At 37.6% G+C, this 27,786-nt stretch overlaps 1 protein-coding gene across 1 annotated transcript in view; it reads right to left on the bottom strand.

Annotated features, from left to right (window-relative positions):
- Window positions 1-27,786, bottom strand: part of LOC108229736 (ephrin type-A receptor 6) — a 58,331-nt gene that overhangs the window by 21,050 nt on the left and 9,495 nt on the right. Inside the window, exons 2-8 of the mRNA XM_017405413.3 lie at window positions 23,611-23,675; window positions 12,378-12,506; window positions 11,520-11,669; window positions 11,269-11,430; window positions 10,936-11,164; window positions 4,089-4,244; window positions 1,577-1,921 (exon numbers count right to left, since the gene is read on the bottom strand). Of these exons, the coding sequence (XP_017260902.1) occupies window positions 1,577-1,921; window positions 4,089-4,244; window positions 10,936-11,164; window positions 11,269-11,430; window positions 11,520-11,669; window positions 12,378-12,506; window positions 23,611-23,675 (1,236 nt within the window). The remainder of the gene's footprint in view (window positions 1-1,576; window positions 1,922-4,088; window positions 4,245-10,935; window positions 11,165-11,268; window positions 11,431-11,519; window positions 11,670-12,377; window positions 12,507-23,610; window positions 23,676-27,786) is intronic.

The raw sequence follows: 27,786 nt of genomic DNA on the forward strand, positions 1-27,786 counted from the left end.
GAGAAATTACAGTGTGTGAGTCTGAAAAATTATTTGGTCACACCAGGGACTTTGGGTCTTTTTCATCAGAAAAGTACAACACATTCACAAGGTGACTTTTAATCTTAGCTGTTACTGATGATTCACTGTAAAAAGTTATGACTGTCACATAAACTGGCGCTCATTTTGTCTTTAGTGATTAAATTATAGCCACAACAAATAAAAACAGATTCTTGTTGGGATTATGTGTTATCTGTCGTCTGGTTTCTGCTAAATTTTAATTTTCTTTAAATCTAGTTTGAGGAACCACATTATTACTTTAAAAAAAAAAATCATAATTAAAGCTTATCAGTCAGACATCTTCAAAAACAATCTCTATAGTTTTGATAAAGGAACTTTTAAAAATTGTTAGTTATTTCAGTATATAAGATCAACATTTGGAATAAGAACTGCACCGAGTTTGATCCAAAGTCTTTTTTTTTGTTTATTGTTTGCAGTAAAATAAAAGAAAAAGACATTGCTAATTAAATTAAGACAGCCTGTTATTATAAACAAAAAATAATATTGCACAGATGTATTGATAATTCTCATTGGATGAACTAATAACTGAAAAGAAACTTTTATTCTCATCAGAATTTTACCCCAATAGTTGCTGATAGGGGGAAAATATGCACCCAAGTATAAGTTCATCTCTTCTCATCCTTCATCTTGTCCTTCTCCATCAGTTATTCCATCAATATTTTTGCCCTTGTAATGTGTCTTAGGTTGAACATAAGATGTCTTCGATTTTGCTAATTCAAGCCAAAGATAATGATCCCGTGTGAACTTGTGGAGCAATAAACCTCGGGTCAGCTGGGTTCTACTAATTAGGATTAAGTTCAACTCACGGTTGCTCTGTCAGCTCGTCAAAGGTCAGAAGTGTGTTTCACACATTGACTCATTAAATCGTGCCGACAAGTTGTAGAAGAAGATACAAGGTGTTTCAGGACGCAAAAAGCAGATTTATGAAACCAGATATTTAATAATTAGCTACATATAAGTCAAAAAATGTAGCAGTTTAAATGCATTGTTCAGGGGATAAGGTGGAGTAAATTTTATCTGTTAAATGAAGACAACAGGAAATAAAGATTTCAGAACAATTATAGGGTAACAATACAGAACACATGCTGTTACATGCGAGGAACCTAATAGGTAAGTAGGGGGGACTTAACGGGGACATACCAGGTATTTACCTGGCACTTAAGGGGTAATGCAACACCATGCTGTATCATCCGCATAGCTGCAACATTTCTGTTTAATTCTTTAGTAGGTAAATGTCAGACAAATATGCTTATAATAGAGTGACTTTGAATTTGTTCAAAATCAAAACTTGTTCAGTCCCAATAATGAGAACTGAAAGTCATCAGAAGTTCTGTCATGAGTAAATTACAAATTCATTTCATTGTTAAACCATTTAATCCTCCTTATTAATGAATTATTAATTACAACTCCAAGTCGAGCCAGTACAAGTAAATCCAACCTGCAGTGGGGGGGAAATGCTCCTGTTACACCTGCCACAGTTGAATCTGCAGAGAATAAACGGAGCTTAGCAACTTACCTGATTGATGTGTGGTGACGGTAACATTTGCCAACGAGCGTGCGGCCACACCCAGCTCAGAGACGCCATTCACGGCCTCCACGTGGAACGTGTAGTTGGCGTGCATCGCAAAGTCCAGGATCGCCACCGAGGTACCGGTTATACCCAGAGGACGAGGGATGAAGCGCAGGTCTGGCTCACATGGCTCACATTGTGTTGCACCGCTGTCGCCTCCGTCACATCGTTGGCACAAGACGTTGTACAAGATGTCGCTTCTTCCTCCTGTGTTACTGGGAGGCATCCAGTGCAAGAAAAGAGCGGTGTCATTGAGCAGCGAAACCAAGTTCTGGGGAGCTGATGGAGGCCCTGAAGGGAAAAGCAAATTAGACAACGAAATTAATAAGAGATGTCACTTTGTTGTTGTTTTTTTTATAACGCAGATCACACATTTCACAAGTTAGCAGCCAACAAACAGTTTGAATCTTCAGCAAGTAGAGTAGGTGGTTGGCTTTCAGCATGTACTGCTGTATCTAATCTGGTGTCACTTTTTTTTCCATTGATAAAATTCTGCCAGTCCGCTGCTTTTTTTAGTGTCCAAAGCTGTAAACGATCTGATTTGGCAGAGGGAGTCTGAAGTTTTATGAGTCTCCTTGAATGTCTGAGTGTAGGCGTGTGAGTGGTAAGCTTTCAGAGCGCTTTAGGTGTTCTATTCCAGCACGCATCGTGTTGGTTTCTTGCATATAACTGACAAACATTTCCACACACGCTAATGAGTCTTTAGTCTATGTTAGGATATAAAGAGGTGATTTTTATATGCTGGAAGTCATATCATGGCAAAATAAGTAGATAAATTGTAACTGTAACAAACCAACAACAGTCTTTAAACAGCTTCAAATAGCAGGGTTTTTATTCATAAAAAAACTAAGAAAACAATCCAACCACTTATAGGTAACGAGGTGTCAGAGTTTGTGATTAGAAATAAAAGCAGTTTGCCACTGGGAGGCAACTGTCAGAGACTAGTTGGAGACACAAAACTGCAAGAAAATGTGACTAGTTTTTGTTGCAGTTTCACTGAATTCTGATTGTTTGTGACCATCGGGCGGTGTGGCCATGTTTAGACCAGTTTTTGAAAATCACAGCCTATGTGCACAGCTTGCAGAGCTGTATTCAAGGCTGTGGACAACATTTTGTTGCCCATCTCCACCCACATTGTACTTGCCTTGGCCCACCCACCTTGGCAGCTGACCCCACATTTATGATTTAATCCACTGGTGTACACTTTTCAAATAAATATAGAAAGATTTGGACCAGTTTATCAATAATTATTGTTTATTATTGCACGGTTTTTAGAACGAGACATTCGAGGCTGTAGCCTTGAATGTTTTCTGTCATGAACAGAGCTTCCATGCAGGTGTGAAAATAACACACCAACAACACACTTTTAGTTTTGAAAAGCTCATAGGTTTCTTGACAAATGACGCAAGTTTAAAAATGCTCCAAAAAAACCACTCCAATCCAAACCTTTTGTTACAGACTTTTTAAATTTATTATATATATATATATACGAATGAATGTTTATGATGCAACCAAGTTCCCAGTCCATTTAACACAACCCATCATGAAGCAATGTGTTGAAAAAAACAAAACCGTCTCAAGCAGACTGGGTCCCCTAAACTGCCTGATACAAAATTGATGCAGCATAAAAGTCCACAGCACTGCATTTGCTCAAATCACTGTATTTTTGTGGTTTGAGTTGTGTTTGATAGCAAAATAAGTGTTTTTCTTGTGATGTGAGCTGCTTTTAGTTTAGATTATCTTTTCTGTCAAAAATCCTCCTTTCCTCTCCAAACTGACAGCGAACAGACTGTTGCCTACCTCACAGGAGTCACATCCTTGATTGAGCCTTATTATGCCTTTATTACAATTAATTTAACTAGATTCTAGGTACGAGGGTAAGGTTAGGTCTCTGCATTGCAGAGTATTCATTCCAAGTAATTCTTGACCTTCTAAGATGACTGATTCATATGAAAGACAGATTTCTAAAAGTATATCAGACAGATCTGATTATTTGTACTAAGTTAAACATTAACTAGGATAACTCCTAATTGAACCTCTTGGATTAATGGATGATCGTCTCTTCCTGACCCTCTGGATGCGGACTGTCAGCTCAAACTCCCGAGAAATGTTCTTTTGGTATAATTGGATAAATCTGATAAGCTATCTTGCTTAATGGGAAACTTTTCCACTTTTTCCTTCAGGTAGCAGAGATATGTTGTCACTGTTTGCTAATGCAGTAAATCAGTACAGTTAAAAGCATTTAAAGATAACTAAGATACTATTATAGAGTTTAAGCTCTTTTAAGGTCAGAAGGAACATTTTAATTTTGTTTTCTAACTGTTTTAGAAGTCTGAATGATTAAAATTTCTAAAAAAATCAATATGAATTGAAAAGATATGGACAACAAAACAGTAGTATGGCAAGAGTCAGTCAATGCTTTGTGAGATGGAAAGTTTTTATTTGACGTTTGACTAACTTGTGCACGCCATCGTAGGGGGGTCTTTGTTGGCCCTGTAGAAGCCTTTATCGCAGTGACAGATGGTGGCGGCCTGGTCATGGCTGGAGCTGTGCAGTGGACACTTGGAGCACTTGAAATTCCCAGCGTTTCCCTTGAAAAAGCCCGGCCTACAAGCTGGAAAGAGAGAGAGGCAGAATAAAAAAAAAATGTTGAAAAGGTTAGTGATCTTCATGTGATCGCTTTTCTCCCAGAGCACGCCATCATCTGAGGTGTAGAACGATCAGCAAGTAAGTCTTTTAGTGAATATAAGAAAATGTCAAATTTCTAAAGACTTTAAAAGTCCTCACTGCAATGTCATGAAGAGCGGTCCAGGTAGGAAACAAACTCCCCGCAATTATTTTCTCATAAAATTATTCATGTGTGAACGACAGTCAATAACCGTTTGACTTTGTTTGCTTACAGAAACATCCAAAGTGACTGAAAATAAGTCCACAATGACAATGTTCAGATAAGAGCGGTTTGGGATGTATTAGTTTGTGTTTACACTCAAATTTGTTGAGTAAAATATGCAGATAACAATGTTTTGTTTACATTTAGTGTGTACCCACATCAGTGTATCTGGAAAATTAACAAATGCACTACTATAACACAAGATTTCTTCATAATAGAAAATATATAGATGTCCTATGAGACTGCTGTTATTACACTTTTCTGCCATTTTTAGGTCTAACATAAATAAATCTTGGATGTTTACAAAATGAAAAATGATAACTTGTGCCAAATACAAAGTTAAGGACTAAATTTTGATGCACTTTAGTAACCATGAATGTTTTCACAAATTAAAGCCAAACCTTTTCATTAAATTTGATTAAACTATAAAATTTTATTTAAAAAATGTGTTATAGAAAATCAGAAAATTGAAAGAATTTAGTTAAAAAAACAAGACTATCAACCTTCGACAAGGTTCTATTTATTTTAATCATCAGGTTTATATGGTTCCTTCTTTCAGACCTCCATGCATACATATTAAAAAAAAAAGTTTGTAGTTCAGGTAAGACATTCAATATTCTCAGGTTTCCACACTTTCACCAATTCCCTTTTGACAACCATGATTACAGTTTTACCTTCCAATTTCTTTCTTTCAATCAGCACAACCAATCTTCCTTTACTAGTCTTAATACTTCACAAGCTGTTTTGCTCTGCCTCAGTTTTCACCTTTTCTTGTTTTTCCATCTTTCTTCCAATATATCATCTTTTTTTCCATTTGCCCTCCTGCTTTCCTCTCTGTCGCCCTTTTCCCATAGGGCTTATCAGAAGATGGCAAAACCTCTGCACATTTTACCGCCTGACGTCACTCTGCAGGGTAGAATAAAGCACTAATAGCAAAGTTATTTAATTTCTGGGAGTTTTATTGCAGAAATATTTGAGAATACCTAGTATGTGTGCGGGCGGGATATCGATTTCAAAATTACCTGTGTGTGTGTGTGTGTGTAGGGGGGACTAGCACTATATAACCTATATAATCAGCTTTTCATCACATATGGACATATATCAGGCTGTGTTACTCGCCGTGAGTCAACATGCAGACCTGTTACACTTTTTGACAACTTTGACTAAATATTAAGTCCTAGTTTAACAAAGTACACATACCTAAATGTTTTGTCTGTGTTGGTCAATACCAAAAATCTATGACTCAGTCTATTTCATGTGGTGAAACCCTTAAAGAAGGCCTATCATCCTTGAAGGAACCCATGTTGCTCGCCGCCTTTTTAAACTAAGATCATCTTATGATGAAAAAAGAGAGAGTTGTAGCCATTTTGGTCCAGCTGTGTGAATAATTCTTGCAATATAGAGAGATTTTGTGAGATGTATTAGTACTCGGAGTATGTGTTGAGGATGAGTTTCAGCTACTATCACATTGAATTTTAACTCAGTATCTGTAAAATTAACTGAGTTATAACCATTTTTTGGGGGGGTTACGTTCAATTATTTGTTGTGGTACATTCAATGATTACTTTTTAAAAGTTTGAAATAAAGTTTGTCCCATTCATGACATATTTGACGGACAGGCAGAGTCGACTCCAGTAGTTACCAGCAAAGTTTTAATCCATTTAAGACATTTTTTTTGTGTGTATGCTGAAGTTGCTTCATTGTGAAGGCAGTCATGAATGAAGTTGATTCCAAATGTAAACCACTTGTAGATGCCTATCCAACAAATACTTTCTAAATATTTGATTAAAATCCATCCAGTTCATGGGATATTTTGCTAACAGACAGACAAACCAACACACACACCTACGGCTAGATTACAGCTACTATTAATCTGATAACTGAATCTATGTTGGGTAAGTAAGTAAATCCAACAATCATTACAAGACGTTTCAAAGAATATTTCTGGGCTTCAGATTGAGTTTTTCACAAAAATGACTTATTGGTGTAAAACAGTGACACAAAAGCTTAAATTAAACGAATAGACTTTTGCATGACATTGATTGTTTAGTTTGTCTCTGTTTGTTTTTTTTTTTCAAATGAAAGTACTAACTATTGATAACTAACTGACAGAACAAAGGTTGACTGGACTATCCCTTTAAGTTTAGGATTCAGGGTTCGAAGTTGTCTCTGGCTTTATGTTGCCTGAAACAGATGGTGCCACAGTGGATGTTTACCCTGCCCAGTCCCTCAGCTTTGATATGCAGATGGCAAGTTCACAGAAAATGAGAAATGTTCTAGTCTGGCTGGGCTGAGTTGGAGGACAGAGTAAACACAGTCCCTTAATGGACACAAAAGGGATACAACAACTCCAGTACAACCAGGAGATTATTGATTTCCTCATTTCTTGTTCCACTTTACCTGAATTTAAAGTCACAGGCAAAAAGCCATTCATATTTCAATTTCTGTCAATTTTATTGTGTTATTTAAGGGTTCCTCACCATTAACTTTAGTCGACAGCAGGAGCAGAATTGAGCTGTAGCGCTATGAATGACATCCGAAGTGCAGAATCTGGAAACACATTTGATTTTCAACCCAAAATATTAGAATTTCTCTGCTGAGTGTAATCACTTATCCAACCGGTGGGTGTAAGGTCTTCACACACTGTCTGCTCTGATTCAAATGAAATTTGAAAAGACCTCTCTATTAGCATCCCCCCCCACCGTAACGCCGTGGCTCTTTCTGAATGTGATGCCGTGACGAAAGGAAGCGGAACAAACAGAATCAGCTCTATGATGTTCCCTTATCTAGGTCATGATATAACCAGCCTATCTCTGAGTAATCCTCCTGTGGCTGACACTGAATGAAAGCAATAGAATAATAAAGTGCTGGATTGAGATGTCAGAGCAGCCTGGTAGAATGCTGTTGGGGTGAAAAGCAGAGTTTGATAAGCACTGATGCCTTTGTTTAGGCAGCTGGGAGGGAAAGATGGACGTGTTAGTGCCGAGCTCTGCTTATATTCGGGAGCGCTGGGGTTTTCCCCATTCTCCCTCTGCCTCTCTCATCCTCTCGCTCCCTCTCTCCCTCTTTTGCTTTTTCCCCACGCTCCCTCTCAGACAGCTTTGATCACAGTACCCTTTGAAGCAGTGCTCCAAAATGAAAACGAGGAGAAAGCAGAAGTCACTGAAAGTTCACGCCTAAACTTCCTGCAACTACTTGCAAAGTGCACATCTTTTTTAACAGCATAAGCTCTGACAGGCCTATGGAAATTATTCAAGGGGGGAGAAAAAGATTGGCTATAGAACGTTAAAGCAATAAATCATTAATTATAGGGACATGCTGTGTTGCTATTGACCATTCTTTCTAACTAATGATAATGAGTTTCAGGATGCTGTTTGTGAATTCTACAACAGTATCTTTAATATATACTGTTTTAATAAATCAGTGATTACTGCACAGATGAACAATACAACAACCTGATGCAGTACCTTTGTTTCTAGTTTCTTAGAATCATTGAACAACAATAGCAGCTCCAAGGGATGAGAATTTTAAATAAACAGCAGTTTTTGCAAAAAATGTTCTCATGTAGACAGTCCTTTAGTCAGCTGACAACATCCCTATTAGATCCATGTTCAGAGGACAACTGCATGGAAATACTGAAATAAAGTAAAAGTATTTATTTTGGTATTTTGTTAATTATCTTTTAAAGCTAAAACGTATAGATAGATGGACGGAACTTAGCAAATAACCCATTTCTAAGTTATATTGTAAAGAATCTTTGTTAATAGCAGTTCATAACAAAGGGTTGTTTATTTTTTATGCATTTAAAAAGGGGGCAGTGTACATTATTGAACATTAAAACTAGTTAAAATGTAAATATATAAAGTTAGCTGAAGGATAGTTTTCTTTGGAAGTCCCTTTGCCTTAAAAAAAACACAATAAGAGTGTAATTATACAACATTAATAAACAGTGTTCAGCTAGCATTAAGTAATTCTGAAAAAAATCTGAAAAATTTAAAAATCAAATAAGTTTTTGCACCAAAAAATGGATTTCCAAGTTAGCCAAAAGCCTAATAATTTATATCTCAGCACAGTTTGTAGTTCTTAAAAAAACAAAGGAAAAAGGACAAGAAAAACAAAAACATCAACTTTGAAAAAGCACTGGCAGTAAATAAAACAGATATGAAAGAGTTGTGAGTGGGACAGTGGAACAGTGGTTAGAGCTGTCACCTCCCAGCAAGAATGTCACAGGATCGCTTCCCGACCTTTGGCCTTTCGGGGTGGAGTTTACATGTTCTCCCCGACACATATGGGTTTACCCTGGGTACTCCTGTAAACATGCAAAGTCCTCCCACAGACCAAAAACACGCGCCTTAGTTTAACTGGTAAATCTATAATTGTCCATCGGTGAGAGAGCTGTTTGTCTTGTTTGTCCCTATGTGTCCCTGTGATGGACTTGTAACCTGTCCAAGGTGTTCCTCCACCTCTCGTGACCCAGAAAGGAGAAGCGGGTGTAGAAAATGTATGTATGAAAGTGATGACCTTCTAGGAAAAATACATTTACATTCAGTTGATCCCAGTGGTTTTGGCCTTTAAATTTGGCAGGTATAGTGATTGGGTTAAAAATGATTTTTAAAAAAGCAGCAAGTATCCAAAAAAAAAAAAAGGCTATCCAAGTGTAATTCTCTCATACTTAGGGCTCTTGGAATGATTAAAAAGCAAAGACAAGTCCAGAATCCAACAACATGGCTAGCTTCAGGCAATAAATGGAGTTTCTACCAACATTATGTTTTCCTAGTTTTAGTTTTCTGTGAAAACAGACGTTCAGTTTGTTCAGTTCATTCCTCTGAGGCATCTGAATTGATTTTTTTTAAAATACAGAGTGTCACATCATACAGCGAGTTTGCAATCTGGAATGACATTACACTTTTACTGTTCCCTGAGCTTTCTGTCACATTGTTTTCTCAATGCTAAGTGGGTCACATATACAGGAGTTACTGACATATTGCAGCTATTAAGATCGCCCACAGTGTTGCAACTACAGGACCATCAAGAAAAGCCACTGCTGTCAGCCAAACGCGGTGAACAGGGAGAGCATAGATTTGGGACATATATATAAAAGACATCATGAGACTGCAGCTCTTAAGCTACCGTCTTGTTGGTAATCTCTCCCGTCAGGCTTCGGCGTTGTTTAACTTCAGATGATTGAGAGCAAGAGAAAGAGTGAAAAGATAAATAAGAAGCAGATAAAAGAGACGAAGATAAGAAGGAAAATTACACCCGAGGAGCAACTAAAGAAGATATTACAGACTGTCCTACATATCAGCTACTAATGACTGTTTGAGCTGTAATACCCAGAGCAACCGCATCTCCACAGGGGTACCACATGAATTTCACCCCAGCCAGCTGAGACTGCTGTAAGACTGCAAAATGTGGTGAGAAACACAAGCACTTTAATTGTAATCATGCGGTGTGGCTCAATTTAGCTCCCGCCTTAATTACCAGAGCGAGGTGGGAAGAAAAAGAGGGGGGGTTGGGGGAGTTTTAGAAAAGACTAGGTGCAAGCTAAATTATCTGTGAAACTAACAAATGAAGGCAATTAGCCAGCTAGCTCCCAGTCTGTCTGCACAGTCTAAATGAGAAACCAGGCCAAAAGACTATCTGGAACAAGTCAACAATTTCTTAAACTTTTTTTTTCCTAATGTGTTTCGTTCACAATGAGCTACGTTTAGGGAATGCTGATAGAACTAATTACAGAGAAAACATTCCAGAAAGCCATTTGCTGAAGAGTTGTGGTATTTATAACCATTTTTGTATTCAAATGTCTGTACAGTAAATGTCAAGTGATGCTGAATCTCTGCACCTATCTAAACAAAATCTTTATCACCAACATATACTGTATACTACAAATTTAAAAGACTTATTGATGGTACATTTTCTCCTCCATTTGAGCATAATGAAGTCTAGGGAGGTCTCCCTGAAAGCTTAAGTAATTATTTTGAAATGTTGAACAACTCTGGGCATTTCATTCTCTGATTTGCATGGCTTATTATCTCCTGAAAGAAAGTGAGTGCAATGCAATTTAAAGAGGGGGAAAATATAGGATAGGAAAGAAGGTGAAGTGAATAAAATGGACAAGAGAGAAGAGAAAATAATGAAGGGAAATGGAGCTGAAAAAGGATGATGAGAATCGTGGATGAAAAGGATCAGACAAGGATGCAGGATCTCAGAATGAGAGGAGGGACTATCAATTTGGTAAACTCCAACTTGTGCAAATCACAAGGAAGCCCCAAGAGATTCAACAGTGATGCAATACCATCTCTTTTTCTTTTTATTTTTATTTCCCTTCCTGTGTCTGAAGTTTTGCACTGCATGAACAAACTGCTCTAAAATTAGTAGAAACGCACGCAGAAAAACGTCTCCTGCAACTTCTCACCTTGGCAGTCGCCATCCATCTCCTCATGGCCTATGCTACAGATGCATCGACCCAGTGGTACCAGCCAGTCTCCATCGGCACCACAGTACAGTTTAGGCGTGTCCCTCTCCTCTGCGTTCTCCACACACGCCCCCCTTACTTCCACCAGCGAGGACGAATCCATGTGTGGCACCGTTTCAGGAAATGCCGCAAGGTTCCTTAAAGTTGATGGGCAGCGTTTGTAGAACACCTTATTTGAAAGAGGGAAAACAAACCATCGAATTAAAATATAAAATCTGAAATTTCATGACTGTCATTAAGGCAAATAACAGTAAAATGATCCAGTTTACAAACCTTGACAGACACAAGGGCAATACAAGCTCCAACATCTTGAAAAGCCAAGTAGAACCCTTTCTGTGTCACTGGTCCCACCTCCCTGACCTCCGTATTGAGGCGAAGAACTCGATCTCCAAGATCCGTCTGCGTGAAGCTTTCATCTGCTGCTATGGTGTCCACCTTCAAGCCCACATTAAATACTTTGTCCAAATCTACTGAAGGATAACCAGTGCTGCAACTGAGAACTTAAACTTGATCTAGAAACTAACCTTTGCGTAGTCAGACGGCCGAAACCGCGTTCCTGCAGGAAGTGGCTCGCCTGTCTGCAGGTAAAACAGGTTGAATGTTTCCTTGCAGGTGCCAGAGACCCAAGGAATGGAGTTACAGTCTCTCAGGGTGAAACGCAGCTCTACATACACCTGAGACAAAAACACCAATGAATGTTTATTAGCTAAACATTTTGCATTTGACCCTACAACTGACATGGCTTCAGTCTTTATTCTAATTTGATTTGTCACTAAATTTTCTGTAATAATTCTATATGGTGAATAAAACTGGAGGCAGTATCCTGAAGCAGATTTCAAAGAGAACAATGTTTTAGAAGGAACTGCAGCAATCTCAATGATATTCTATGGGGAAAATACTTTTAAAGAAAGTCAAATAGTTTGAAAAGTATAGAAGTTACAGAAACCAAAAGTCACAGCGCTCATCTCCTGAAGGTGAGATGATGAGATGTCCATTTCTCCAAAGACACAGAAAGAAAAGCTGATATTCCACCATGTTTTCAGCATTTTATGATGCAGCTGTCACTGTAACAAACAACACTCCAATATGTAAGAAAAAAAAACATGTTCTCTATTTCTAATGTAAGCTTCTCTAAATGGATTTTAATGAAACTGTTTTGAAGGAAGTTGCCTTTTTGATGCACAAAAAGTAAATCTGCTGGTTTTTCCTCTTATGCTAGAACATGTGAAAGACTGGCTTTCCTCCAGGGAGTGAGACATTATCTCAAAGTTGAGAAAATGTCACGACAACAAACCATACTTTGAGACAACTTAAAAAAAAACAAAAAAAACAATAGATTTCGGAACAAGAACGCGGCTCAGGATGAGTGATAAGGTTCAGACCCGCTGCGCAGCTTGTCTCTGGATCCATCCGGACCTCAGCCAGTTGTTCTGGTTTGGCTCCATGACGTGGCAAACCTGGAAGGTGTGAATGGGTCGGTTCTGCTCATCCATCTCAGTGATGGCGTCCCACTGGAAACACACAGGAGGCAAAAAACTGTTTCTACACCAGGATTTATTTAGTAAAGTTAGTGCACAACTTGGAGAAAAGGGTTATTATTCCAGTAACACAACATAAAAGATAAAGGAAAAATGTTTGCATTTAGCACTTATAGGAGATGCATATATTTATGTTCTCATTCAGGAAATGTTTAACTGGTGAACCTTCTGTTTATAGAAGTAAAACTTAATTTCTGCAGAAATATGACGTTTGAGAGACACAAGAGCTCACAGAGGTTTTCAGGCTGTTGCATCATTCAGACTCTCTTATTTGTCTGCTTCACTTTAACAATGTGATGATCAGAGCTTCAAAAGCCCCAACATTTATTGACAGGACTCTTCCTGTAGCATTACACGGGCAGCTGACATTCTGCCTGTTATACAGATGGACATCAGATTTTACCACCTGAGGAAGAGGAGGAGGCATTCCCGTTATTCCTCATATTTTTGTCCTTCATAGGCTACTGTAGAGAGCTTTACAGCATTATAATTTACAGTGAAAACTTTTATTTTTCTTCCTGCATATGCTGTTGAACTATTAAAAAGTTTTATTAAGTCTCTTCTGACAATGTTTTGTGTTTTATCAAAGTAAAGATGTAGTCTGTGAATGATTTTACCTGCACAATAAAGAAGTAGCTAAATTGTTCTGCGATCATAATAACAAACTAGACTGTGTTAATTTTCATTTAACAGAGGAGGAGAAAACTGTTCAGTTCAGCTGACAAATCATGTTGTGTAGACGCTGATTATGAAATTATTAAATTTGATTCTCCTCTCTCAAATGATACTCAAACCTTCCCGGGTTTACAAATAAGACAGTGGCATCAGAGAAACCAAACCTCTTTCATTAAGTTCTCATGAAACTGTTTGCAGTCTGATTACAGTCTGATAAAGAATATATTCAAATTGCAAACAAGAATAAACATCAGAATGAAGTTGTCCTCATCTCTCAGACTCTAACCTTTCTATTTGTTTAACTCAAGGTAAGATTTTTCCTTCAACTGCTCAAGTTCAGCACCCTTTTAAAAAGTATTGTCACTTCATAAAACCCATTTTTTCCATCAGTCTTTTATAACTATTCAACAAGCGACAGATATACACTTCTTGGAAGGTGCACAAATTTTTAAAGGATACTATGGGTCATAAAAGATGCATTGCTGTGTCTCAGCCCATTTAGAAAGGCCACTTCAAATGGGATAGGTCATGACAGCCTATTAAAATGTCTTTGTATGAAATGCTGTCTTTCCTGCACGGATTCCCTGATAGATCGGGTTTCGACTAAAAGGTAGAGACTACTCCGTAAATCTCCCTCTGTAAGCGCTCGCCCCTCCAGCTTCATTCACTAAGTAGAAGATGGAAACTTCCACACATTCGTTTTCAGGTCACGACAAACACGGCGGTCACATGAAGCAGCTCCGCAGAAAACAATCTGACTGGTTATTGATTTCACTCTTCACCACGTTGGCTCTTGAATTACATCCACTTATGCACGTGATATCAGCAAAATGAGATGTTTATTAAATAAAAAAAATATGTTGAGCTCTTGTTTCAGAAGTGGTATGCAGACATTTCAGAATCTGCAGACAGACACTGGGGTCTTACAGGAAATTGAAACAACTGAAGTAGAGTGCTCTCCATTCTAAATTATTAAATAACACTCTAACCTTGACTGGAGTGTGCAAAAAGCAATTAATCTTATATTAATTAAGCTATGTAAATTATCACTATGTGACACCCTTGGGCCAAATGATTAATCAATCATAATCATTCCCTCTTTCATTTGAAACTCTGGAAAACTAACTATGTCCAACCTGCTCTTTAATGATATTTAGCAAACTTATTTGCCTGGAACTGAGGATGTCTCTTCACTCAGTTCAGCCTAAAAATTGGATAAAATCCAGGTGTTCCAATTGATTATGCTCTGAGTTAGGATATACAAATATGGCATACACATATTTACTGTTACATAACTAATTAAAGTCCTAATGCATATCGCCCGTCACCCTTCAGGCTAGAGTTTTTGATTTTGCCAGATGTCATGCTCAGAGTATGTTTTGGAAATGACTCTCAGCTACTACCATATAACACTTTAGCTCAGTGTCTGTAAATGTGACTGAGTTACAGCCATTTTTGTGTTGGCTAATGTGGATTAACAATATCTGTCATCTTGAATCAAAGTGACTCCATACATTAATCAGATGTATTTCTTTCTGTAAAATTTGTTCAGTGGTTCATGAGATATTTTGGTAACAAACAATCATGGTTGTAAGGATCAGGTTACATTTTTTTTCAGCCGTGAAAGTAAGAACTTTGTGCACAAATACAGAAACAGGTTTTACTGCCTTTTGTCATCACAACAAATATTAGCAGGAATGAATTCATTCTGCGGGCAAACCCACTCTAGATTTTGACAAATGAAGCAGACATCTTTTATAATTAGTGTTTGTGGCACACAATTTCCTCTTTCTGAAGCAATTATTTCAACTGTAGCTCAATATAAAAAAGGTTCTTATGTAAATATTTGTGCTAAAAATCTGTAAAATATTCAGACTCAGAAAATCACAACTCTAAAGCTTTTATGATCTTCAGCTGCATGAGTCTGGATTATATTACTGCTCTGAATGCAACACATTATGAACACCTGCTGGCAGCTGGTCAGCGACCCTTAGCATCATATTTCAATGGAATGAGTACCCCTTTAATGTCGGTTTTTAGCACAGGGCGCTCTACTCATGTGTAAGTCTTGATGGATGGGGTTTTAATGACTGAGAAAACCTGCACTGAAAGTCTAGAGGTGGTGGAGAAGAACAAAGTCATCCGACTGACAGCTGCAACACCAAAGTTTGACTCAGCCTGAAAAGTCTGCTTCTGTTAAAATCTATTTACTTTTTGTTTCTGTTGTTATAGACTAAAGATACAAAACCGTTAGTTAGATCAGACACAACCTTTCTTCCATATGCAAAAATTACTCCATTTCCATAACAATGACATCAGCCAGGAGAACACTCATTTCCGGCAGTGGACTCATAAAGTCTATTTTAGACCACAGGGGACGTTCAGCTCTCACTGGGCTGCAACTGTTGGTGATTGGAAACACAAAACTGCAAGAAAATACACAAAAAAACCACTTGGAATCACACTATATTGATCACACAAATGTTGCGCAAACTGTGCAAGAATGGTGCAATAGCTACGCGTGACAATTGAGAACTCTGGATCAGTCCAACAAATCACATGTCAAGCAATATGGACCTCAGAGAAGACGTGCAGAATCTGCAGGATGAGGACCAGGCTGAAGACTGCAGCATGTCTCCATGCTGCTGCTGCAGCTGTTTATTGTAAATGTCACTGAAACTTCCAGAAAGCCACTTTCAATGATTATTTTTTTGGAGTCAGCCTTATTTAAAATGGTTGCCACAGTAAAGGGATTCTAGCAAACACAAAATATGGCAATAACCCAGTCAATTTTGCAGATATTGAGCTAGGATTTGGTGTGGTAGTAGCTAAGACTGATCTCCATTTCATTGCTAACTGATTGTGCAAGAGCCCTGTTTAAAACTTTGCCATTAAGTATTGGAATCAGCTCTGGATGGCTAAAGTATTTCTCATAAGTTACTGAACAGAGTTTCATAAAATTTTCAGAAAGAACGTGTAATCATTGGGCTGAAATCTGCAGCTAATTAACTTTTGGAATCAGCCTAATTCAAGATGTGTGGTGTGGTTGTTGCTGACAGTCATCACAACACATACTGATCATATGAGATATTGTAACATAGCATGAGACTGTGCATAATGTTCTTTTCAAGGTTTGACCAAAATGATTACAAATGTGTCCTTTCTCAACATACGATGATCTAAGTTTAAAACTAATGTGCATTCTTTCACAGACTGCTAGTTCTTTATTTTTTAAGATTTTCGTTAATCCATAAAAGCGGAGCTGCTGTAAAAAGCGGCACACTCAGTTGACGTAAGAAAAGTCTTTCCAGCACATATTCCCATTCCAGTGCCCTCCTTAGGGCTTGAAAAAAGAAACCAAGCCTCTAAAAAAAGACAGGGCTTCTGGTTTGCATATGATCAGCATTAAGTAATTAGAGATCCATGATGCATACAAACAAGCAAAAATGGTAATTTGTCACCACATGCGCCTCAGTCTTTGAAAATGCACCCTTGGGATGTAACATGGTTCAGGGCAGATAAAACAAACACAGCGAGTTTGAACGATGAGTTGCAGCTCACACTCTCAGGAGCAATCAGATATGCACCTACTAATCGCTTCGCCTATTAGTGCCAAGCTCAGCAGAGAGTAAAGCAGCTTGTGATTACAAGGTGTACCACTAATGAATGGACTGAATTCATACTAATATAGCAATATAATAGTGCAATAGAACAGCTCAGGAGGCACTGATAAAAAATTCTCAATGTTGTTTTGAGGTTGTGATGAAATCCTGATACTGGATTTGACATCATGTCACTCACTTTTTGTTACAAAGTACCTGAAAGACTTCTGTCATCACAATTCTCTACTTGCTTCTGTGAAGAAGTGTTTCGACTTTCTCCTATTCAGGTGCCATTTCTTCAACGCTTAATTAAAATGTTCGCAACCAAGCAAATAATGGCTTCATTGTCTGCAACCAGATTCATTTTTGAAGAAGAGTTGGGAAAATAATGTTGTTTTCTGTTTACACAGTGCATAATGAGTGAAAGGATACATATTGTGAGACCTTGTCAGTTTTTCATTTTTTTATGATTGTCATATTAATGTACTGAAGTCATGCTGGGTGCTTTTCTTTTCAAGCTTCCTGTACTTGGTATAGAAACTATAAGAAAAAAAAAACTGAGAATGCTGTTTGTCTGGGCTTTTTGGAGCCCATTTGCATGGCTGCGTTTCTTCTCTCAATTCACAGAGCTGCTGCTTAATTTGTTGATTCTGCATCTTTTCTGAACTGAGTTTGAAAAATAGGACTCCTGCTTTGTGGGTTAAGATGCATTTCCTCATCAACGTGGTGGTAAACTGGTTCTCACTAACTTTACTTCAGTTCTGTCTTTGCTACTTGAGAGTCAGAAAAACAAGGGAAACATTGTGCAAAAAATATTTAAAGTGTTTTCATTATAATCTCTTATTAGGGTTTTCAGCAGTGAAATGTTTGTGCTCAGTTCTTCAACTGGTTTACTTAAAGGTAAATTATAAATTGACTTTTTCACAGGACTAAAATATGTTGCAACTTTTGTCTTTCAAATAACGAAAGCACAGGCCAAACTTTTGCCACCTTATTCTCATCAGTGATGTTTTTAAATAATTGTCTCAGTTTCTAGACCCAATGTTAAGTCAAATGGGAGTTGATTAAGTTGTGTAACTTCTCTGACGACCTTAATATCCTCTGTTGGATAAATAGATACAGGTTAAAAATGTCAAGAGGGTCTGAGTTCAGACTTGTCTCAATTAATCTGAATGCTTTTAACCTCATATCCCTCACTTACAAGGTAAATGCTTAGGATGTGGTAAATTTTGCAAAATAAAATGAAATAATACAGAAAAACTGTCTTTCCTCCAATGGCTTTTGGGTCAAATTGACCTGAAGTTACAAATGCTTCTCTACCTCTCTTTCTCTCTCTCTTTTGAGGGCTTCATGAGGGTTAAAAGAAAGCTTTGCACTTGCTGTCTTACATGCCAAAGTTTTAAACAAAGAGCATTTAGCGCTCAGAGAATGTGGCATTGATCAGAAGACTGCTTGGATGTCATTTAGCTTCTGTTAAATAGGCCTATTAGCATTTGTTTTGTAAATTTAAACCAACAATAGACGGAGTCATAAACCTTCGTCGTTGTTATTTTGTGGTTCTACTGATCTAGACATCATTTCCTATTAAAATGTTATATAACATTTTTTGTTGACCTGTGATTCTGCAGTTCTGCTTTGATATCTTCCATTAAGATACTTCTTTATGAAAGTCAAATGCAACAGTAACTCAGAAGATAAAAAAAAACAACTCTCCATTCACAAACTAATATCTTTTTTCTCCTTTTTTAAGGTCACTGATTGGTTTAAATATGATGCTTTCATATCTTATCTGGAAACCTGACCTGATTTAGCGTAGGTCAGACTTCCAGATGAATTACTATGAAGATACTGTAGATCCAAACAAGAGGTGAACCAGATTCATAGAAGTATGAATTGAGCCTGAAGTTGCCTCGCTAAGCTGCAAAACTGATTTCATAGTACTGGTCTGAGTTATAGTATAAAAAATGTATTTATGTAGTGTAAAGACAAAAATTTATATACAATACAGATACAGGTGCAAAGAGAGGCATGAAGATCGTTCCAGTCAGTGTGTCATCTTTCATGAAGAGACATTTGGTGCCTTTCAAATCACACACACACACACACACACACACACACACACACACACAAATATGGCATAGGCATGTGTGTTGTTTGAAGAGCAAGGGGGGAGACACTCAACCTGTTGCAGAGGTTTGAGGTTTTGATTAAAACAAAGCAATTTGTCTTTGTCAGACTAAAGGGAGGAAAGAGAGTGGGTGTTATGGAAATATCATTAAATCTCTGTAGTTTTGATGAATTATTGATTTGATATGAATCTAGGTGGCATAGTAGTGTGCGTTTCTTCAATCAATTAATGTTGTTGTCGGCCCCCATAGCAATAAAATCTGTTTAGGGAGAGTGCCAGGGAGGGGTGGCTTTTTCAATAGTGGCTTTTTAAAATATCTCAATCTTTGTTTTTATTATTTTTATTGGTCTTGCTCAATAAGATTTATTAAACTTTTAATAAAAGACTGAAAACACAAACACCCCTCTTCCCCCAACTTACTGTCTCATGTGTCAAATTATTCACATTGCAATGGAAAAAATGACTCCCGTTGCTATGGTTTCTCAGTCTCAGATGAAATATTTGTAGGAATAAACTTCACAGCATTTCCCCTCTAGGCTTAGCATTACATGCTACAATTAAATTAGTTTAATCTCTAGATATTTTAGTGAGTTGTTCAAATTTGTATTCGCTGCATATGAATGTTGTCGTTTTGTTCTATAAAAACCATTTTAAAAAAAGAACGAGAGCAGTGAAATTATTTAATGAAAGATATTTCATAAGCAGTCTCACTGTACTTTTAACAAACCTTGAATCTTTTTATATTAAAGACTGAAAGTTAATTTTATAATTGACAGAGGTAAAAATAAGTAGGTTGGCTGAACCTTATCATTCTGATGAATTTGATTCTCTTTACAAGAAGAAACTTTAATAAAAACCAAGCTAGCTTTAATTTACAAAGTGATTTAAATATTAAGATCAACGGGCAACATATCAAAGAAGTCTCAGAAGTCAAATATCTTGGTTTCATGTTGGAAATGTAAAAAAGCGCAGTGAGCTCCGGATTAATCAGAAACTATCAACCATTTCTCGCTGCAGACGTTTTCATTCGGTCCAAGGTTTTCTTCCAAAGAAACTTCTCGGTCACATTCAGGATCCACAGATATGTAATCAGGCTCATTACATCACATCACTGCCATTCAAACAAAAAAAAGCAAATGATTATTTTGGACAATTTTATCAAATTCCCATTCGTCAAATGCCCACGGTTGGACTCCTCGGGTGCTCAGAGACTTGTGGCTCCGAGTGGGAACTTAATGTAAAACCTCTTTAAGACAGACGGTCGAGGGATTAATATGGAATTCCCCATCTGCAGGACTCAGAGAGAGTGGTTTCATTTAAGATTAAATCTTCAGGTTGACCAGCTTTGACGTCATAAATTATTGCCCCTTGTTTTTCCCCTTACACGTGGTTGCTTTGGATTATTTTGTTTTGTTTTGCACACCTGATTTTTTACTTTCTGTTGTTTTATAATCATAACGCTCATCAGGAGAGGGGCATTTTAAATGAGCTTTGTTTAGAAATGCTGTGGTGTTCTTTTTTGTTAATACCAAACACTTCAAACCACCTCAAATAACCAATTAAACAAACAAAATGGCTCATTAGTAAATCGTTGCTGGAATATTGCAACAATAAAAACATTGGTGGTTGAAGACTTAGCATCTTTCCCACTCCCACAGTTTTAGATTAAGTTCACCTCTCAGGTAGATGTACATGCAGGAATTACTTTCCAAGGTTTTCATTCAAATCCATCCACTGGTTCATTAGATATTTTGCTAACAGACAAATAGAGCTGACTCAAAAAGGATAAAGGCAAAGTTTTAATAACACATTTTGAGTTACCAGTTAGCTATCGCAGTATGAAGTAGAGATGAGTCTCAGCTACTAACCCACCGAAGTTTTCATTAAAATCTATCCAGTGGCTAATAAGATATTTTGCTAATATAAACACAGACATACATACATGGGCACAAACATAACTGCTCTTTGGACTCTGGTGACAGGAAATAAAGAGGAATATATTACTAAATCTGTTTCTTAATTCTGTTTACAGCTGAACACAATGTAGTTGGAGCAACCTTACAACTCACTCGTCTCTAAGAAGTGGAAAGCAGAGCACTGAGCTTCTCCACCGAGCCATCAGTCCAGTTACATGATGTGTACTATCTGACACATGGGTCAAAATGAGAAAAAAAAAAGAAGCACAGAGCTTCATGCAGCATTTCAACTCTGTGGACAGAAACATCAAGTTCAAACGGGAGGATGTCAGGGGAAATAGGCTGCCGGTTTGTGCTGCGCTCAGCAGATTGCAGTCAGTCAGGTAGATGTTGAAGTTTATATAAAAAAATCCTCTTCACAAACTATTACATACTGTGGTACTCCCTCTGTCCGCTCAGACATATAAGCTGGGGGTTATCAGAACACTAAAGCCCCAGGCTGAAAGTGTCCCAACTAAGACAAAGGAAGAAGAGGAAGAGCGTTTAATATCCGTGGATGCCCCACACGGGAATTCTACAGGTCAGCTGAAAAATAACCCACATCTTTTCCTGCGTGGCATCTGCGACAGAGCTCAACCGACTGCAGCTCTTTCTGCACGCTTAGCACAGAGATTTTCAACACATCCATCCCAGCATCCCGTTTTAGGTCCTGAGTTTCCTTTTCCCTCAGGGGTAATTAATACAGTTAGCTCCTCACTCCCTGCTGATTTGTGCTTGGTGCTTCCGTATGTTGAAAAGGTCAGAGCCTAGATATGATACATCGCCATGTTCTGTACTCAACATCCACATAATAACCCATTTTATGTTTCAAACTAATTGTTCTTATTTCTGGGCTTTTGTTACTTCGGGACATTTGTTCAGTGGAATTAAATGAACCAGGTTCACATTGGGGTGAACAAAGGTGCACTGCAGCCACCTTTAGCCCGGTTTTAGATTTGACATATAAATACTTTTTGACAAGAAAGTCACCACAAAATGACACATTGACACTCTGGCCTAACTACTGTCGAGAAGGTTGGCATGTACAATAAAATATGTCACCAAGCACTCGCATGTTTCGTTTCTTTCTTTCCTTTTTTTTTATTTAATAAGACCCAAAGGTCCTGTCTCCTGTCTGCCTCAGACTGAGGTACAAAAAAAAAAAACCCTGTCAAGCCTGGCTCAGGCATTCAGCTTTATTTTAAAAAATGGGATTAATCGGTTTACTATCACCTGCTCTCATAAAAGGAAGGTGATCATGTAATTGTCTGTATGTAGGTTCATTTGTCTGTCTGTTAGCAAAATGTTTCATGAACCAGTTTATTGATTGCAATGAAACTCTCAGAAATGAGTACCCTGTCACAACTAAAACCCCTTAATGTTAGGTATTCTGTCTATTATTTGGGGTGGGGACAGATTCTAGCCGAGCATATGACTCATCATGCCAGAAAAGAAAAGTACATCTCAGAAATGACAGGAATAACTAATCATAATCTGAAGAAAGTGTAAATTTAAACACTTGCTGGTGGAAAATTCTCTGTCCTTTGTTGCAACCAGCATACAGAATTTTACTTGCTGAGAACGTGGCACAATAAGCTACAGCATTGTGAAAGTTTGCATGAATTGAGTTTACAAAGGCATGATTGCCCTGGTTTTTCAGCTGATGTCCTTGGCTTTTTTAAACGAAGACACGCATCATCACATTAAAAATAATAAAAGTGTTTATCCTTGCTCTGAGCCACAAGCTCAGTGATAAAATAACGGCAAACACAATAAATTAAAACTTCTATTTCGAAGTCTGCTTGGTTGAAATCAATGCATAGTCATGTGAATCTGTTTTTCCTGATTTGTGCACGCTCCTAAGACAGGAGCACTAATCTCGTCGAGGATAATTACTTTGCCACAACATCATGAATGTACTGCATTTACAATTTTTTTGCAAGATCTTGCAAAATAAACTTGAGATCTCACAAAAAAAAAAACCTCTTCATTTTTTGCGTCTGTGTCCCTTGCAGAGTGTGAATGCTTGTTTGTCTCTATGTGTGGCCCTGTGATGGACTTGAGACCTGTCCAGGGTGTATCTCACCCCCGGAGATAGGCACGAGCTCCCCTGCAACCCGGAAAGGAAAAAGGGTAAAGAAAATGAATGGCTGTACAGATGGATGGATGAATAAATGGATGGATGTCCCTTGCAGGGCTCAGTAATATCTCAGTCAGTGTTATAGATATTAAACTAAAATTTGTTGTGTTTGCAGTTGTGAGTCATTTACAAAATATACTTTAAGAACGAACAGACTGCGCAAGATCTATTTTTTAACACCATTAGCTTTTGGAGTCAACCTTGTTAGCCTGTTACCAGAATATCTCATGATCTTATAGATGAATTTTAATTTAAATCTCAGATAGTAATCAGTGGATGTAAATCTACAACAGATTACCTTTTGAGTCAACCTGATTTAATATGGCTGCCACAGCTCAGCAACATTAGCCAACGCAAACATGGCTACAACTGAGGGCATGTTACAGATCTTAAGATAAAATTTAGTGTGGTAGTAACTGAGAGTCTCCCCCACAAACCTTTGATTAAAACGTTGGAATGCCAAGCAGTGGGTGTCATTCATTCCTTAAAGGAATGATAGTTTATTTTGTTTATTTCTGTGTATTTATTTACCATTTTAAATGAATGAAAAGTCTCACAAAATGCTGGTGTCACTCACCCCATTGACTGGATAAGTCTTCCAGTCCAGCTCGCCCAGTACTGTTGTAGTGTCCAGCAGAACCACTACAGAGAGAAAGTTGAGAAAAATTGGAAGAGATAAGTTAGACAAGCAAAAGAACAGAAACAGAAAGCACACCGAATGACAAGGGAGCACGGAGGGAAAGGGAGTGAGTGCAGCGAAGGTTGGACAGTGAATTTAGAAAGAAGAGAAATGGAGGCAAGGAAATAGAAAGAGAGCACACAACAGTTATCAACCTGTCAATAAGGAGCTTACATAGCTGCAAAGCTCTTATCAGATTCAACCACCTATGAAATAACAGCTCTTAGGAAACTCCCGGACAACACTGGCACAGATCCACCCTCCATCTGTCTGAAGTCTGGAAAATTTACTGCTCTCCTTCTCAGAGGTCAGAATATTTCTTTAGCGTCACGTCAAACAAAAAGTGGAAAAATGGAGGCGGATGGAAGTACTCTGAAGACAGCAAACAGTCAACTTAAGAAAACATTACTAAAGAATTTTAGATATTGCATCAACTGCAATGCACTTTGTCAGACTTTTTGATAAAGACTTGAAAATCCCTTAACAGAATTGTAAAGTTACATCCACTTTAAACTACTCTGCATCTCACAGTTCAGGTCTTGTTTCAATTACAGTAAATAGCACAACACTATTAATAAATAGAGCAAACATTGTGATTGTGTTGATATGTTGTGTCTTTCACACAGAAAACTAGACTTTGTCACAAACGGGCATATAGCAAACACACATATGTAAAGAAATATGATTTTTTTCAAGCCAGTGGGGGAAAAATGAGAAAAAGAAGCAATAATAGCAATGACTTTTACAACAATCAGGTAAATATTAAACTCATGATGCACCACATACTTTGGACATGGAGGATACAAAGAACAGAGCATTGAAGATTTAGAGCAAAATGAAACAACTAAAGCAAAAACACCTGAATGAATTGTGTTATCCTTTTTGTTCCCACTTTGTCATGTCCGGGGCTGCAGTGGGGCAGGTGCCTATCACAGCAAACAGCAGGTACACCCCCAACAGGGACACAAGCAAACAACCGTGCACAAACTGACTCCTAAAATGTCCATTTTGAGTCAATCTTTAATCTAATATTGTTGCTGTTGGGCTGAAACCTTGAATTTCCAACAACGCAGCTTTTCAGGAAATAAATTAAAAAAAACATCTTTCTTTTCATCTAAATAAATTACGGGTCATAAATTCAGAAATCCCACTATGCTAAGCTTTTTAGTAATTTAACTGTCTCTACATACTTTGTGATATTTCAGCCATTCATATATATAAAAAACATTCAGCTAATTCAGAAGATGGGTGCTATGACTTCTGATTTTAGTAACTTTTATACTTTTTAAAAATATTTATAAGTATTTAGAAATCTTTTCCCCACAGAACTACATTGAGATCTTTTTAGTTCCTTCGAAACATCGATCTCTTTGAAATCTGGTTTAAGAGACTTGCTCTTTTTTCACATGCTTGTTTTAGCTTTTAGCTTGCCTTTTGCTAATTCTGGCTTCTGGCTACAGTTTTGCTACTTTTAGCTTTTAGCTGCTATTATACAACTTTATCTTCTAACCAACCTTCTGCTACTTTTAGATAGCTATTTGTTACTTTTTCCTTTTAGTCAGGCTTTTCCTACATTTAGCTTCTAACTAGCATTCAGCTACTTTAGCTTGCCTTTTGTCTACTTCTGGCTTCTGGCTGCTACTTTTAGCTTTTAGCTACCATTAAACAACTTTAACTTCTAACTAGCCTTTTGCTACTTTTAGATAACTATTTGTTACTTTTTCCTTTTAGTCAGGCTTTTCCTACATTTAGCTTCTAACTAGCATTCAGCTACTTTAGCTAGCCTTTTGTCTACTTTTAGCTTTTAGTTAGCGTGTTGCTTCCAATGGGTTTAGCTGGTGTTCTGCTTCACTTAGCTTTAACAACTCACTTTCAGCTTCTTCGCCGAATTTCCGTAAAGTCAGTCAGTATTGAACATTCCCACTGCGTTTTCCTAGTTTCAGTAGAAACAGTTCAACATAATTCAATTATACAAATGGGTTTAATAAACGTGCAAATTAGGAAATAACAAAAACTATTATGTGAATGTAAGAACTCTTTTCTTTACATCTTTAAATCTGCATTCTCCAACAGCAGCATTAGCCTCCATGCGGGATAATTAATCCATTAAATTACACCTGTGGGTGTGCCTTTACCTGCTGTGAGTGCATATTAATGACCTGTAACAACAAGCTTACCTTCTACACTTGCTGAAAAAGAATAGACAAAGCAATTCCTCAATGCACTGAGACAATGGGAGCTTTTAAAACATATAAAGATATTATTTGAATTTTCTGGGGTGGAATCATTTCCCACACTAATAATGTATGCCTCTCAAAGCTGCCACATTAGCTTTTTCAAAAATACTAAGAGATAATGTAGTCAGACGTCAGAATTAATGTTCATTTGGTGTTTTTGCATGGACTAGCTAATTGGTGTTAGTATTTCTGAATCCACATTGTGTACATACAAATGTAACAATGTGTAGCTGTCTGCACTCTGGTCACGGCGCAGGCATGAAGAGAACCATTATCTGGCCCATGCTAAGCCCCCTGAGCCAATTTGATGTGATGAATGTGCAATTTCCTTTGTCTCCACACAGCCAGTTAATTACAATCTCTATCAATAAAGTATGTCCCACTTCAGTGGTCGACATTATAGACTGAGGAGTCACATCTTCTGACGACCTGTCGCTCCACTGTACTGCAGACTTTGCCAAATCTGAACTAATTTAATGGGGACGAGACTGTTTTAAGAACAAGCTAAGATAACCAAGAAGATAAACTTTGAGAGAGACTAAATTAACCACTTTAGTATTTACAGAGACTTCCCTTAGCCTGGATTCCCTGGTGGTGATTAGGGACTGAATTATAATAAGTCTGCGCCGGCTCTGTGAAACAAGAGGACACAGAGACTGAAAGACAGAAGAGTATTGATTTTTGACAAAATTAGAACAATCTTTCATAATCAGGTGCAATGTTCCATTGCATGTTTGACTTTTCCACTTATTCTCTTTGCCGGTTTTGTGCATTTCTCTCCCGCTCAAATACCAAACCACGCAGACACACTACTCACAAAGCAGTGCAGTCATGAAATAATTTAATACTGCAAATATCTGTGGAGCCAAGAAACAATGGCCCGAGACTACAGCGGTGAATTTGATACACAAATTTTCTCCTGAGTGCACACACACACACACACACACACACACACACACACACCACCTACAGTTTTCAAGAGGCCAAATTAAATTACGTTTGTCTGGGTGTTTTGTCTGGAAGCATAATAACAATCTGTAAGTGTCCCTTTAACGTTTTCTGTTCTCAGTTTAGAAAATGAGGTGGGCACAAATAGTCTCTGATTTTTACACTTGCATTGGTGTAGAATGAGATGTTCAGCACGCAGCTCGTGCTGAACTGTAGTCTGAATCACTTGGAGTTAAAACCGGCGTAAGCGTACAACTGCCCACATAATTCACATTTTTATTTCCTCTCCCTTCTAGTCTTTATATTGGGAAATTTCTAAAGTTCATTTTAAGAACGTAATGAGAACTCCAGAGCCAGGAACCTAAACATAAAAACAAATGTTTTCAACATACAGAATGAAAAACAGGCAAACATTCTTGTGGTGAATAGGGGCAAAAATCTGTTAAAATATGTTTATAACCTGCCACTAAAAGATGGGCAATAATGTTTTGGCCTTTGTGTGTGTGTGTGTGTGTCTATTTATTACCAAAAATAACTCATGAACCACTGGACAAATCGTAATGAAACATTCAGAAACTAATCATCAAATATACAAGTACAACTGATTATCTTTCGGAGTCAACCCAGTTCAGGATGACTGCCAAAGTCAACTGAAGTTAAAAACACAAACTGGCTATAAGTCAGCTAGTTTTACCAATACTAAGCAACAATTCAGTGTGGTAGTAGCTCCCCAACACATATTCAGAGCACTAACGGGTTGATTTCTGTTTAAAATTTGCTTTAACCTGTTTGTAGTCAACTCTGTCTCATGAAACACTGGACAGGTTCTGATGAACCGTTTAGAAAATAAACATTGGATGTACATCTATAAGAGATTAACTTTTGAGGG

This window comes from Kryptolebias marmoratus, linkage group LG15, assembly GCF_001649575.2.
Source record: "Kryptolebias marmoratus isolate JLee-2015 linkage group LG15, ASM164957v2, whole genome shotgun sequence".
In the NCBI taxonomy this organism is placed as follows: Eukaryota; Metazoa; Chordata; class Actinopteri; order Cyprinodontiformes; family Rivulidae; genus Kryptolebias; species Kryptolebias marmoratus.